Source organism: Mytilus edulis, chromosome 14 (genome assembly GCF_963676685.1).
Source record: "Mytilus edulis chromosome 14, xbMytEdul2.2, whole genome shotgun sequence".
In the NCBI taxonomy this organism is placed as follows: Eukaryota; Metazoa; Mollusca; class Bivalvia; order Mytilida; family Mytilidae; genus Mytilus; species Mytilus edulis.
The window spans coordinates 6,492,922-6,509,104 of record NC_092357.1 but is presented as its reverse complement, the minus strand read 5'-3'; the positions used below and the strand labels follow the sequence as shown (position 1 = coordinate 6,509,104).

The following is a 16,183-nucleotide window of genomic DNA, read 5'->3' as shown; positions in this document are numbered from 1 at the left end:
TTTTCCTTATCAAAACATTATTGAAGGCATGCATTGTGTCTTCAATGTTGTATTCAGTTTTTAAAGGTATCTTTTTACCAACATATCATGAAAAATTATCATAATATTTATCTGTTTGGAACTATTCAACGTCGTAGGCCAATACTTATATATTATTGACTTTATTGTGCAAATACGGAATAAATAATGCAACATCCCAGTGGCACCAGCATGCGGAGTATATGTGTCTCAGTTGATAAGTTACTCTAGAGCTAGCTCATAGTACGTTGATTTTTTTACACGAGGAATACTGCTTTCTCAAAAGTTGCTTAGACAGGACTATGAATCAATCAAATTGAGGTCATCACTCAAGGAATGTTACGGTCGTCATCATGAGCTGATTGGCCATTATGACAAAAGTGTGTCAGATCTGATATTCTTCCTCAGTCATAATAACCATCCATCATTACCGAAATGAACAAAGAAATAACACGACGGGTGCCGTATGCAGTGCAGGAAATGCTTACCCTTTCGGAGCACCTGATTTCACTCCCGGTATTTAGTAGAGTCCGTATTGTTTTTTTTTTTTTTTTTTTTTTTTTGTAACTGTTGATGTAAATGTCTTTCGGTTCTATTAGTTTTTTTTTACTACTTGGTTTTGATAGTTATTGTCTATGTGACAAGGAATGAAACAGGCCGTAATTCAATATAGACAATTTGTTATCAATGTTAAACAGTTTGGTATTATCTTTGAAAGAAGTTCTCCTGGATTTAGTGCACCCAAAATTTTAAACAAATTTTCGACGCTTTATTGTACAAACTATACTTTGCACTTTGGACATTTTTGGATAAATAATTCAAGCAACCAATACTACTTTTATTAACATTATATATAACAAGTACAATATATAGAGTTAATATAGAATATAATGTATATTCCTGCCTTAAATGTTCATGGCATTGGTCGTCAATGAGAAAGGTATAGCAAGAAAGCAGTTCTGTCGCATTAAATCTATAATTCTTTTTCTAAAAAGGAGCGACAGATACCATAGGGAAATTCATACTTATCAAAAAGAAAAGACAACGCCAAGGTTGAAAAAGTCAGAAAAAAGAAAACGATAGTACACAAAACATAATAGAAGACTAAGTAATACGAACTCCACGAAACAAACTGGTGGTGATCACCCGTGGTGTTGCTTATCTTAGTACATACCTGGTATTTTTGTGTGACTGGATGAGGTGGTTGGTTGTTTAAAAGAAAGTAAAAAACACAAGTAAACTGAACTCTAATGAAAATTTCAACCACATCAAATAGCAAAATCAAACATATGCTAATCTCATTTTCACGACCTCGTCTGTATTTATCAGCATTTCAGAGTTACACAACAAAGCGTTTAAAATACCAGGTATGATGGCAACAGGTAGCACATGTACTTGGTATTTAAATTGGCTGCAGTAATAGTGAACGAGCTTAGAAAATCTCTAATTTAGTACAACAGTATTGTACTACTGTTCAAAAGACGTATATCGATAAGAGGAAACAAATCCGGGTTACAAACTAAACCGATGGAAATACATCAACTATAGGAGGAAAAACGGGACAACAAAAAACTAGTTTGCAGCAAAAACAAAACATCAATATACATAGGAACGGCCTATTTGATATAAAAAAAAAAGGTTCATACTCCTGACTTGATATAAGCCATTTTAAAACAAATGATGGGTTGAACCTGGTGTTATTGCTATAAAACATCTATCAATAAATAAACATAGCTCGTAAATAAAAAGAAAAGTTTAAAAGTACATTGAATTAAGTACAATATTATATCAAGTAATCACGTAATTTCAGTAACATTTGAACACTCTGCGGATAAATAAAGGCAACAGTAGTATACCGCTGTTCAAAACTCATAAATCTATGGACAAAAACAAAATCGGGGTAACAAACTAAAACTGAGGGAAACGCATTAAATATTAGAGGGGAACAACGACACAACATTAAAATGTAACACACACAGCAACGGACTAAGCATTAGACAAAACTTGATGAGAATAACCAATATAGCATCGAAATCAAATACATGAATTTGGTTTATACATTTTCATTATACAACAATTGGTTCACTAAAAGCATTGTCTTTTTTAAAAAAGTCATCTTTGCCTCTTCTGTCTGTATGTTTTCCACTCAATTAAATAAGTCTGTAAGAAAAAATGTCAATGCACAATAATTACTAGGAATATATCTGATTTAAAGAATGATTAAGTTAACAAACATGTACATGATGTAATACTATGAGCACGAAAAATATAGCAATCAAGGTGTATACTAATGACTACAGGTACATATAACCACCATAACACACGTGTGCCTGTCATTTTACCCGTAAGACGTCTAATAAAAGAACAACGCCTAACAAAGAATAGAATAAACAAATGAAGCATGATCATGATGATGTCAATGCAAAACGTAACATCTAAAAAAAAATTGAAAATTCTTAATCACATGGCAAAAGCGAAAGCTCACACACATTAAACGAATGGACAACAACTGCATTATTCCTGACTTGGTATAGGCGTATTGTAATGAACAAAATGATGGATTAATAGCTAGCCATTATGCAACTGAAATAATATGCGAAAATACTAACGACAAGAATGACAGACAAAGATTTTTAAAATCTTATAAATATAATGTTATAGATATTATACAACATGAGCCACATGTACAACAGGTGTTATCAAAAATGAATTATAATGAGTGACATCACAAAAGAAAAAGGCAAATGCTTCTCAGACAGAAAATGTTCATTCTCAAATTTAAAAAAAACGTAGTTTTGGCGATAATCATTTTGTCATGGTAAAAAAATGTTTTAATCTATATATATATAGGCCACAAGTTAATTTTTTTCTGTTTAGTATTAAATTTATATTAAGATCCATTTTGTTACATCTTGTGATCAATTTTATTTGGCAATCGCCAATGGCAGTCAGCAGGGTTAAAGAACATCAGTTGCTCGACCTGTTAGTCAAATGCGTTTTGTTTAAATATACTTTTTCACTTTTTTGGTCTTTTGGAAAATGTTGTTTGTGCTGTTTTTACACTCTTCTACAACGAAATTTGCTTTACATGCACACGTATAAAACTTGCGGTTTTTATCCAACGCAATCATAGGTTTGAACTTAGTTTTCAATTTAGACTCGTTTATATTTTTTCGTTTGGGCTTGTATCATATTTTCCCTCTGGTTTATATTAACCGTTCGCCTATATTGACTCTTAAAATTCAAGAGTATCTAACAATGAGGGTACTTTTATAAAAATGACGGTACTTTGTATATGGCCTTCCAAATACCGTTTCGATCCCTAATATCACTGAAGAGACATTTATTGTCGAAATCCGGATCTGGTGTACTAAAAAAATATTGACACCGTATGTTTGTGGCATAACATCGTGGCCACAAGTTAAAAAAAAAATTCTGTTAAGTATTTAATTTATATTAAGATCCATTTTGTTACATCTTGTGATCAATTTTATTTGGCAATCGCCAATGGCAGTCAGCAGGGTTTAAGAACATCAGTTGTTCGACTTGTTAGTCAAATGCGTTTTGTTTAAATATACTTTTTCACTTTTTTGGTCTTTTGGAAAATGTTGTTTGTGCTGTTTTTATACCCTTCTACAACGAAATTTGTTTTACATGCACACGTATAAAAATAGCGGTTTTTATCAAACGCAATCATAGGTTTTAACGTAGTTTTCTATTTAGACTCGTTAATATATACACACTCTGTTTCTTAAATCGACTACAGATGAAAAACAAAGCTTACTTTTTTCACAGATAAAACGTTTTATGTTTGAACAACGGCTATCATTCCATTCAAGGTCATCTGCCAATTTCATGTAAATGCAATGTTCATTATTTCCCTCCTTATTGTTTGGTTTTCCGGGATGCCAGTCAGTAAAGGTGATATCAGTCTGACTAGTGGACCATACCCAATCGCCCTGTTTTTCTATGTCTGTGCCGCCTATCCAGAAGGCTATAAATGATAAACTATATGTAAATAAAAAGTTCCAAAATAAATATGGCGTTCATGGCTTATAGATGCTGAGTGTTTTGATCTGGGCGTCACTGGTGAGTGTTATGTAGACGAAACACGCGTCTGCCGTATTAAATTATAATCCTAGAACCTTTGATAACTATTATAGATAAACAATTTTTCAAAGTGTTCCAAATTTTCCAAAGTATATGAGGAAACCTAAAATTGCAAAAATATGAAAAAATAGATATATATGAATTAATCTATATGAACATAGTTTTGCAGTTAGTAAAAGTTTGATAAAAAAAACTGAATTATAATGATTTGTAACGTATTTGTAAATTGTCTTTTACTTGTGTCTGCAGACAACATTTTCGTGTCACTTCCTTTTGTTGAAAAATAAGATTTTGAATGAAATTATAGGTTTTATAACGAGTAAGAATGGACATCACTTCCCCTAGGGTATCACCAGCCCAGTAGTAAGTATGGACATCACTTCCTCGAGGGTATCACCAGACCAGTAGTTAGTATGGACATCACTTCCCCGAGGATATCACCAGCTCAGTAGTAAGTATTTCTGTGTTGATTTGAGTTATCATTACTATGTGCATGCTTACCCTTCCAGAGCACCTGAGATCACCCCTAGTTTCTGGTGGGGTTCGTGTTGTTTATTCTTTAGTTTTCTATGTTGTGTCATGTGTACTATTGTTTTTCTGTTTGTCTTTTTCATTTTTAGCCATGGCGTTGTCAGTTTGCTTTGGATTTATGAGTTTGACTGTCCCTTTGGTATCTTTCGTCCCTCTTTTATAAATTATCTGACAAAACTTTTAATTTTTAAAAAAAACTGAGGCTTTTATAACATTCCGTAACTCTAAAAAAAAATATGTTATTAGTTAAAATACAATTATATATACATACATGTAACATATCCAGTTGCCATAGTCTTTAAAAAGTTCAATTCACAACTTGATATTACTTCTACAAGCATACTGCCGTAACTTTCGCAAATAGACTAAAATGAATGGATATTATATAGCATGGTATCACAATGCTGGTTTCCGTTTTTTGTCTTTTAGATTTATTAAGTTTCAATAGTCAAGATTTGTGTACAAATTATAACAAAATTTGATAATGAATTGCACAAGAATATCTATTCGGTTTTTTTTTCAGTTTTCATTTTTCTGAAAGCATTTAATGCATACACCTCAAGGAAAGGAGATTATTCAAGACTCTTACTATTTGTTTTATTTTTTTTTTATATTTTACATCTTATATCATCAGACTCGGACTTCACTTGAACTGAATTTTAATGTGTGTATTGTTATGCGTTTACTTTTCTACATTGGTTAGAGGTATAGGGGGAGGGTTGAGATCTCACAAACATGTTTAACCCCGCCGCATTTTTGCGCCTGTCCCAAGTCAGGAGCCTCTGGCCTTTGTTAGTCTTGTATTATTTTAATTTTAGTTTCTTGTGTTCATTTTGGAAATTAGTATGGCGTTCATTATCACTGGACTAGTATATATTTGTTTAGGGGCCAGCTGAAGGACGCCTCCGGGTGCGGGAATTTCTCGCTACATTGAGGACCTGTTGGTGACCCTCTGCTGTTGTTTTTTATTTGGTCAGGTTGTTGTCTCTTTGACACATTCCCCATTTCCATTCTCAATTTTATTTATAGGGATGTAAAATAACGGCTGCAGTAGTATACCGCTGTTCGAAAGTCATAAATCGATTGAGAGAAAATAAATTCCGGTTACAAACTACAACCGAGGGAAGTACATCAACTATAAGAAGAAAACAACGAAACAACAGAAACACTGAAGTGCAACATAAAACTCAAACGACAATACGACACACTCAGAAAAAAAACTATAAGATAACAACTGCCCATTGACCGAAGTACATGTTGTATGAAGCGAAGAAGCCCCTTCATATTGAAAACGTGCGCATAACCAACACTTTCACAACTCAATACAATTATAAGTTGAATTCTTATAATTAAAACAAAAATTGATGGTATTTGAGTTTATACTGATTTTACGACTAGTTTGCCCTTGATGATGAATGTGTTATGATGAGCAATAGTAAGGGGTAAAACGTCGGCGTAAAAAAAAGCCGACTTATTATCAGTATATATGCAGACCCCCAATGAAACGACTTTTTTTTGGATCGAGGCGCTCTTGTTGAAACCAATTATGTGCTGTTCCCGCATTTAAACACACTAGTATTATGACGTATAAGACAAAGAAGACATAATTAAGCAATTTCAAAAACATATTTAGATAGGTTTGGACCAAGTTAAAGTAGTAATCTTAATTCTACTTAAGAAAACGGGTTTTCAACATATTTTTTTCAATATTCGTTCATGTTGTCATGACTTTCAGATTCACTTATCTTGAGAATTGTGTTTCACTTATAAAATATATGAGAGCGACCTTTGATATTCCCTATTGTTTTTTTACAAATGAAGGAGTACAAACCTTAGCATCGTTCCAATTTCTTTCGTCATTACTGAAGAAGTAGCAGTTGTTTCCTTTCTTAAACCATCCGTTTTGGCATTGTAATGAACCTACAAATTTTGCATCAATTCTTAAAGAAAACCAATATCAAGCAAAACGTTCTGTAAATATTTACATAGATTCTAATAGTAAAATTATAATGATTTGAGTTCTACAAGCTAAATGTATTGTAAATTTACTAAGACGTTACGGCATGTTATGACTAATTACGTACCGCTACATGTATATGAAAACACATCAATAATTATATAAACATACCTTTGATTACATCCCAGCTCCTCTGTTCTAACAGGGGTGATCTGAGCCGTATCACCCCTACCAGATCAGCCCAGTTTAAGTTTCTTTGTTATGCATGCTTTCCTTTGTTCTGTAGCATTTTGGCGAGAATGTCAAATCCAGTATAAAACTTATAATTAATTATACGGAAAAGACTATCTATCAAAATTCACGTAGAAAAAATCCAGTGTATATGCAAGGATTCGAACTCAAGACCTTTAGCATATCAAGCTAAGAAACATACCACTTCACCAGGACGACTGGATACGAACTATCAGAAATTTAACATACATAAAGGAAGCAAGATATTTTTATAACTGGGGTGAGTTGGCAGACCTTTACTCAGTGGGGTTTAAACCCTTTTCGTTAAATAAATGAGTTGTCAGACTGATTGTTCAATTTGATTTTACACTTTTTTAAAGTTGGGCAAGTCGGTTTCAAAAGTGGGATTTTTTCATAAAGAGGCGATATAGTGTGGGCCGGTTGGCCAGTGGGGCGAGTTGACATTGTTTGATATCTACTCATCGTGTTAGGGGGTCATAAAGGGTATACATCATATAGTAATATATAAAGTATATTATAATGGTTGTGTGGCGTTCTAAACTAGATTTAATGAATTGTAAATAGTTTTTAGTCTAATCTAAAACAGCTCGGTTGTAAAATAGTTATCCCATTCGGACTTTGTGACCTTACACTGACACACCGCGTCCTCTATTAAAGAACGATAAAGAAATGATAAAGGGAAAATCCAAGTTAAATGAAAACAACACTTAATAAATAAGTTTCGCACGCACAGCTTTCTTGACAATATCACGATATTTCTCCACTCTCAACAGTTAAATCTTAAATATTCAAAACGCTCGGCAAGCCTCGCGCTTTAAATATTAAAATTTAACTGTCTCGAGTAAATAATATCGTTATACACTTGTTTCAGTTGTGGAATCTATATTTCAATAATTTCGATAAACATCACAAATGGACGAACTATACAAACATATATCAATTCACAAATGAACGTTGATAAGCATATTTACATATACAATACATAACACAGCGTAAGAAAAAGGAGAGGGGTCATAAAACATGAAAATTAGATAAGTTACATTAATAAGGCTAAAAACCTCATTCTCAATTCGTTTTAAAAACAAACGTCGACAATAATGGTTTATATGGTTTTGTCTGGGAAACTTTCAGTCATAATCTTTTGTACTTTTTCCTTCTCTTGTTTTTCTTTTTTTTTTATATCATTTGATTTCCTTTCTGATACATTGTCTTTAACTTCACTAAAACTGCAAAAAAGTTCACGGAACTAGTGATTGTTCAGTTTATGGTAGACATATTGTTACATGTTCTCTTTACGTGTGTAAAACGACCAAAAATCAATGCTTAAATTATATTTCTATCAATGTCGTGTGATCTCTGCTTATTAAACTGATCATTTTACATCTGGAGAAAAGTAGCAATTATCAATAAAATTTATCAGGGAGGAGAATCATCTAAAGAAATGTATAAAATATTTACAATTCTAAAATTGTACCTGTGAACGTCTTCATCATCAATGCATCTACTGAAATTTCACTTTGTGGGCAACAAGATTCTTCTAAGATACACTGTCTAGTTTTCTTGTCATAACTTGCATAGCAACATGTTCCTAGCACGCAGAGCATACAACAATCCATAGGTGATGTAGCTGTTTCTATCTTCAATGTTGAACTGCTTGGTAGAATTTTTCTGTCTTGTGTGTTTACAAAACCTTGTATATTAGTATTAGCAAAACAAAGTGTGTTCATCAACAGAGTAATAACAGTATAGCGCACAACACACAAAGTTATCTTCATTTTACTAAGTTGAAGTTTGGTTTAACGTTTGCTACATGTATGTGCAAACTACCACTTTTCCAAATGTTTGTCCAAAATTAGGCACACCAATAGCCTAGGTACATCTTGACAGATATATTTGACGGGTAGAAAATCTATTCACAGATCTATAACATGATAAAGAACAAACTATATATATCGACTAACATGAAATTATAGAGCTGTACATGTGAAGATGACACATGCCTTCGTTTTTTTAATTGTTACGAGATAAAATAATTTAATTTTGACGTAAACTGCTTCTTTTGATATAAGTATTCCTTTTTTTCAATTTCAAGTGCACATGTATTCACTATTCGACATTATGCAAACAAGAAAAATTGACAATATCTAGAAAAAAGGCGTATAATTATAAGTGATCAATGTTTTTATTGTGGTTACATTTGTTTCTCAGATCGTAATTATTTACTTAGTTCGTACCGACAGACAGAATTTGCTTATAGAGGCGTATGTGGCAATGGTCAATAAAACTTATCTATAACCTTGAAAATGATAATTCTTACAACTTTTTAAAGGATCCATTTTTTACCTGGACTATATAGGTATAGGAAGATGTGATATGAGTGCCAATGAAACAACTCTCCATCCAAATAACAATTTATAAAAGTAAAAAATTGCAGGTCATGGAACGGCATTCAATACGGAGCCTTGGCTCACACCGAACAACAAGATATAAAGGGATCCAAAATTACAAGTGTAAAACCATTCAAACGGGAAAACCAACGGTCTATTCTATATAAAATAACGAGAAACGAGAAATGCATGGAAAGACATTTCAAAGGGTTTGCGATAAATGTCTTTAAGAACTTGCTCGATAAATTGTATATTGTAAATGATACACAATAAAGGCAAAGGTAGTAAACTAAAACTGAGGGTAACACATCAACTATAAGATGAAAACAACAGAACACTGAAGTGCGACAAAAACCAAAAAATGCATTCATAGAAACGAAGTATTAGATAACAACTTCCGTTTCCTGATGGTAGGTTGAACCTGGTTTTATGGCTAGCCAAACCTCCACGCATTATGGCAATGTTAAAATACTGAAACAATGGACAAATTTAATATTCGGCTCAATAAACATCGTTCATCGTACAAAACCAACACAAACTGTCCTCTCACAAGACATCTTCGTTCAACGAAACATCCTTTTGATAATGTCACTTTCCAAATTATAGAAGTCAACACCGAATGGGACACCACGGCGAGAAGGAGAAGAGAAATTTTTTGGATCCACCAACTCCACACTTTAGAACCTGATGGTCTTAACGAAAAAGACGAAAAAAGATACAGGAAAGATAAACAATAATTTAAAACAAACATTCGTCCTTTTTATCCCGTAATATTGGCCAATGGACGTTGCTAACTTCAACTACCAATTATGTATTTTTAAGGTAGCTAAATCCAAGTGCAACATGTACATTGATCTGCAAAATTTTCTTATTTTCAAAGCAGCTAAATGCAAGAGGTCATAGACATTGAGCTGCAAAATTTTCTTATTTTAAAGGCAGTTCAGTACAACATAGACGTTGAGCTGCAAAAGTTTCTTATCATCTACATCCGATTTCACCTGGATAGATGCACGCTTGATAAAGCTAGTTGGTCTAGCGAAATATTGCGTTTATTTTCATCATTTTGTAAATATTTTAAACATTCTTATATTTACGTACTAAATAGTGTGTTAAAATTACATTGTTAGGCAATCTATATATATACATGTATATAAACTAAAGTTAAATTCACACTTAGACTTAGACATCGATAGACATTAATATTCATAGCATTTGGATTGACATTTTTATTCTACAAATAACATCATACTGGATTGTGACCGTAGTAGTGAACGTAATATTCAGATTGGATTCAGAAAGATATCCGGATACAGATAAAGATAAAAGATTGGACTCATATTTTGACAGTTTAGTTGACAGTAATATTTGTGTAATACTTCTTGTAAACTTTTGTATAATAAATATTGTTAAATTTTATTATTGATTTGTGTCTTGTGTTGGCTACAATTTTAAAGGTTATTTCTGGCCGTAACAAGTGTAAACAAAACTAGGTATTTAAAACATTAATTTTACCATGTCTATTGAAGGAAACAACGATTTTCGAATACAATTGATATTTACAACAATTATCAATAAAGTTCTTTATAGAAATATTTGTATAAACTTGATATATTAATTTGTTATAAAAAAACTTTAAGTAGCTTCATTATCCCCTTATGAAGACACATAGTTCATTAGAAATTGTCTTCCCGAATCGACGTGACGTACACGGAAATATTTGACACTGGTCTTAACCCGAACAACTATTCACTCATAAATGCATAACTAACAAAGTGTGAGATAAATTGTATTGTTTGTCTAGTATCTCAGATCCATTAAATTCACTTAAAAAAAGAAAAAAAGAAAACGATTACCCCCTCCCTTTGCTAAATACTCCTCACAGAAGAAATACCATTTGAACCAAACAGAAATGATAGAAATGTAGTGATCCTTAACATCTCAATCCCTTTTCTCCGTCTGTAAGCACATGCTGCAACATACATGTACGTTTTCGTGTGAGTAATCGACAAATCTTTGGTATCTTTAAACTACTGCAAATCATCAAAGTTGCTTTCATAAGGGATCAACCACTTAAGTTCAAAAAAGGGGAATATCTTTTTTTCTGATTCAGAATTATTTAAGCGCGAAAGTTTTTATTCAGTTTTTCGATGTTATCAATCAAATATTTTTTTCTCTCAATATTTACCACTTTAATGAATGGGGATACATCAACTCTGGAATTCAGATTTTTTTTTTTTCATTTGTATGACCAGAATATTTTTTTATCAAATTGGGAGTCAGAATATTTTTCGTGTTCTCTTACTGCAAGTTGCTCAAAAATTTGCATTCAGTTCTACGTAATGAACATTTAAATGACATATAGTTTAAAAGTGTGAACAAATCTCATGTACATGTAATTAAAGAAGGTATATAGATATGAACAAATTTAATGTGAAACCAGTGTACATTACATTAAACTAATTATAAACATGTTTACTGTACACGGGGTTAGGTGTGAACACGGCCTGTGTTGTGTCATGTGTACTATTGTTTTTTTTTTTTTTTGTCTTTTTCATTTTTTAGCCATGGCGTTGTCAGTTTATTTTCAATTTTTTAGTTTGACTGTCCCTTAGGTATCTTTCGTCCCTCTTTCTATAACTGTGTGAGCAAAACGCACTTTTCGTCTACAAGAACCAATGTTGGAAAATGGTACGCTTCATTTATACAAGTGATGTAATAAGCAGTCTTTGATAATTCAAAAACGTTCAACCATATAAATACGATAACTTGACAATTACAAAACGATTTTTTTATGTTGTGATGTGCAGTTATGATGACACGATGATAGTCAAGTTCGAAAATTATCATTACATTTATCATCCACGAGTTGACATTCTGTCTTGATTGAAAACGGTTTTTTGTTTCCTTTAAGTTTGATTTCTGGAGAATCTTAAAAGTTTAATATTGAAAATCTTTACTTCTGTCGTTTAGGAGTTTTATTCATTGGTTAATTCAATAGTGGCTGTTTGTTTCATTTTCGTTTCATATTTTAAGAAATAGTCTACAAATATATATATATCTTTGTATGTCATAGATCTGAGAGCAAAACGAAATTATTCACGATTTTGATTTTTGTAAATGGCACTTCATGTCATTTTCATGTTGAATTAAAACGGTTAAGGGGGTAGACCTTGGTTCAGGGAGATAACTCTTTAAATCATCAGTACGTTTGTAAAAGTCAAGTTCATCAATGTATTTTAAGCATTTGCCTGAAACAGATTGAAAATAATCTATGTAACCTAGAAGCTTAGAATATATTTTTAAAAATGGTTGACACAAACGTACTGATGATTTTAAGAGTTATTTCCCTGAACCGAGGTCTACCCCCTTAAGTCCTATTGTTTTTTGTTTTTTTTTCATAGGAAAAAATAGAAGTCAATTTCTGTAATCTAATAATTTTTATTAGCTCAAATATGATGGCCATGATTGAAAAAAAATAATGCCTTGTGTCGTAGCCTAATGTTTACTAGAGAACCATTCAAATCATAATTGGCTGCATCTATAAACAAAAAGAAACTGAAGATCGATTTTAACAAGGTCAACGTATGACCTTCAACTATGAGCCAAAGTAGAAACGAGAAAGGTAGAAGCCTAATTTCTGTACAAAGAAATGAAGTAAAAACAAATATGTAACACATCAACAAACGACAACCACTGTATTACAGGCTTCTGACTCGAAAAAGACACATACATACACAATTTGGCGGGGTTAAACATGTTAGCGATCTCCAAACGCTCACTCTAAACTGGGACAGTGGTGTTACATTACTACATGTGAACTAACTATACAAATCAGTTGAAAAAGTCTAACTCATCAGATGGATACAAATAGAATTACATCTAACAAATACTAGAGTGAACGTGGCCGGGTTCTTGTATATCCTTTCAACAAAAAAAACGTAGTACAAATTTGAGAGCTCAAAGCCAATAATATAATGAAACAAATGCTGCATATAAGACCAAATTAGCAATCAGTACGCATCCAATAGTCAATAGATTTAGTGTAAATACGTCATGAACAGTCAGAAAAAACAGGATCAAGTGCAATGCCAAGATACGGGTATCAATAGAATGTAGATGCATGAATGTGTTCGTGTATACAATAACAACATTTAGGTTGTTATTAGTTTACTGATAACAAAATTGAAAATAAATACCAATAAAAACAATATTCAAACATCTAATTACAGTGTTGAATTGGTAACCTTTAGAATAAGTTGATTTAAAGGAGCTTATATTGATTTGGCTTAATTTTACAGTCTTTTCGTTCATAAAGCATTTATAGCTCTTCAACTTTTTTGGTTCTTATACATCCTTAGCTTTCAAATATTCGGCTTTGAGTGTTCCTTGTGAATGTAAGTGAAGAAAATCGCTTCGGAGGCATGAAATTCATGACGTGTTGTTTTTTTTTTTTTTTTAGATCATCAGCCGATATCGACATTATTAACATTCTTTCAGAATAAATAATTCAAACGGAAGGTCAAATTTTAAATGTTATATAACTTGATATAACTAGTTTAAAACTATAACCGTTCATTACATTGTTTTTACAGTGACATACTTAATTTCACAAACGAAGCGAATAAAATCTACGGTAAGTTATAGCCGTCTTGAAATTTCCAATCGACTAAATGAGATTAAATGTAAAAAAAAACACAGCGCTATTCTTATATAGTGTATTATGTATAGTACATTGTTTTGTGCCTTTGGACAGGAAAGTTACATATGTTTTCAACTAAAATTACTTATCATTAATTATCAAATACCTGAAATATGATAAAATAACGTATGATTTCTGAATTTACCACGGGTATATATTAAGAACATGACAGCTTGAATATTTGATATACACTATATCGCAATCAAAATCTGATTAACATAAAGGTGGAACAAGCTTGCAATATTTACAGGAAGACGTTTACATTCATTTGATATTCTTACCATGTCAAAAGATGAATAAGACATCAGCTTACGTAAAAAAAATCCGAAGTAGATTGAACAACCTTCCACCATAGGTCGATTTTAAAATGAAATAACAGAAATCTTTAGTTTACGTTATAACTTGGAATCACCGGGTAGTTTTTGTTTTCTTTTGTTACATATGTTATATCTTATATTTTATACGTTTCGTGATGTCAGCCTATTCATTAACTGGTGTTTACTTTTCTATAATCAATGCTTCCTAAATATGTCGCTGAAATAACCGAAACAACTTATGTGTTTCCTTCATGTGATTATTTTTATCAATGTGAATTTGCCAATTTACTAATTAATATCTGTTCACTAATGCGTTGTATTGTAAAAATTGTCTTATCTGCTTTTTATTTTTTTTGCATTAATTGGGAACTTAACCTCCTCGCTGAAGCTTGTTATGTATGACTAATACCAAACACATATATAAAACATATCAGCTACCAAAAGGTTGCAATTATGATGTCTATCTATATAGATGTCGATTTGAACATAGACTAATCTAAAAATATGATACACCGGTGTACAATGGACACACAGACTTGCTTCGAGTGCTGAAAGGCGGTGCTAGGTTTAGATGGATAGGTTGTAGCGTTAAACTTGGAAGTAAGGATGTGTCGATTGATTTGGCATCTGAGTAGTCCTTGTTGTCCCTTTTCTGTAGATTTTCAATGTTTCTTTTTTATGTGTTATTGCTGATATTTAGCAAAGAGACGGATTTTTACCGTTTTTTTTTGTTTTAATATTTGCTATTTAACTTTTTTTTCATTCAATGTGTCCATTTATTTACATATATGTAGTATGAATTTATCTGTTTTTATACATATATATATATATATATATATATATATACCAATGCATATTTGCACATCACTATACACATGGACAATGATGTGTCAGAATAAGTTATTTTAGGTTAGAGTGTTGCCTCTATACACTCACAAAACAGAATTAAAATATGCCTTAGAATCTTCTGCCAGCTCTATCTAAGAATATTGACAATTCTGTGTTAAGGGGGTTATAAATTCAGTTTTGACATCTTTAGACGTACTTAATTTTGACTTTTTTTAACTGGACAAAATCACTATTTAACATAAAGATTGAGCACCACATTTTTTTTTAAATGGAATGTCATCCCCCTACTTAATACTTCATGCATTAAATATCAAGAAATAAATTGAGATGTAGTGTATAAAAAAAAATGTTCACACTAAGGAACGAAACCTAAAGGACGATAACAGTCTTTTTTGACCAATTTTTCTGAAAGTGCTTTTGTTTTTAGATTATTATTTTGTTTTTAATCCACCATCTCGATTCTTCTAATTAATGTTTTTTTTGGCGAATCTTTTAAGATTTATGTTCTGTTGTGTTTGTTTGTGTTACTTTAGTCAGCTCAACCTTACACTTGTACTGTGAATATAATTTCCGTAACTTTTCATAGTTATTAAGCGTGTTTTTTTTTTTTAGCTTATTTATGTTTTAATTCTTGCTTTTGTATATATATAGGCAAGTGGTAATAAAAACTCCTCGGTGTCAAAGGGCAAATAACGTTCACGTACTTTATGACAGTATCTAACATCATAATAGTTATAACCTACACACTTTTGTTTTTTGATAAATAATTTGTAATTTCTTTTTTTTTATAAGTATCCTAAAAATTTATACATTTTTTTTCAGAAATAACTCATATTTATCAAATATTCATGAATGTAGAAAAAACATAATTTGTTGCTGTATATTTATCAAATTGAAAAAAATGCACTATTTACGTTTTCATGAACATTGGCACACATAATCTTTTTGGGTAATCAAACCAAATGGCATTTTAAAAAAGAGGGGTTCATAAACTCGTTTTCAACTTAAATAAGTTTGAATGATAAAAATTAGTCGAAAACTGAATCTTTTCTCGATAGTAAGT

At 31.7% G+C, this 16,183-nt stretch overlaps 1 protein-coding gene across 1 annotated transcript; it reads right to left on the bottom strand.

Moving 5' to 3' along the window:
* Positions 1-1,669: 1,669 nt before the first annotated feature.
* Positions 1,670-8,751, bottom strand: LOC139503635 (perlucin-like protein). The gene is made up of 5 exons (XM_071293456.1): positions 8,343-8,751; positions 6,491-6,579; positions 4,931-5,024; positions 3,803-4,012; positions 1,670-2,178 (listed from the first exon to the last, which is right to left on the bottom strand). The coding sequence occupies exons 1-5, from the start codon at positions 8,641-8,643 to the stop codon at positions 2,165-2,167; spliced, it is 708 nt and encodes a 235-aa protein (XP_071149557.1). The 5' UTR covers positions 8,644-8,751; the 3' UTR covers positions 1,670-2,164.
* Positions 8,752-16,183: the final 7,432 nt, after the last annotated feature.

Bases quoted from the DNA above. Each gene is read 5' to 3' on its own strand.
- LOC139503635 (XM_071293456.1), bottom strand. From the start codon at position 8,643: ATGAAGATAACTTTGTGTGTTGTGCGCTATACTGTTATTACTCTGTTG. The intron at 6,580-8,342 runs GTACAATTTTAG...CAAAATTTGTAG, and splicing joins GATGATGAAGACGTTCACAG to GTTCATTACAATGCCAAAAC. The intron at 5,025-6,490 runs GTTTGTACTCCT...CATTCATTTTAG, and splicing joins GAAATTGGAACGATGCTAAG to TCTATTTGCGAAAGTTACGG.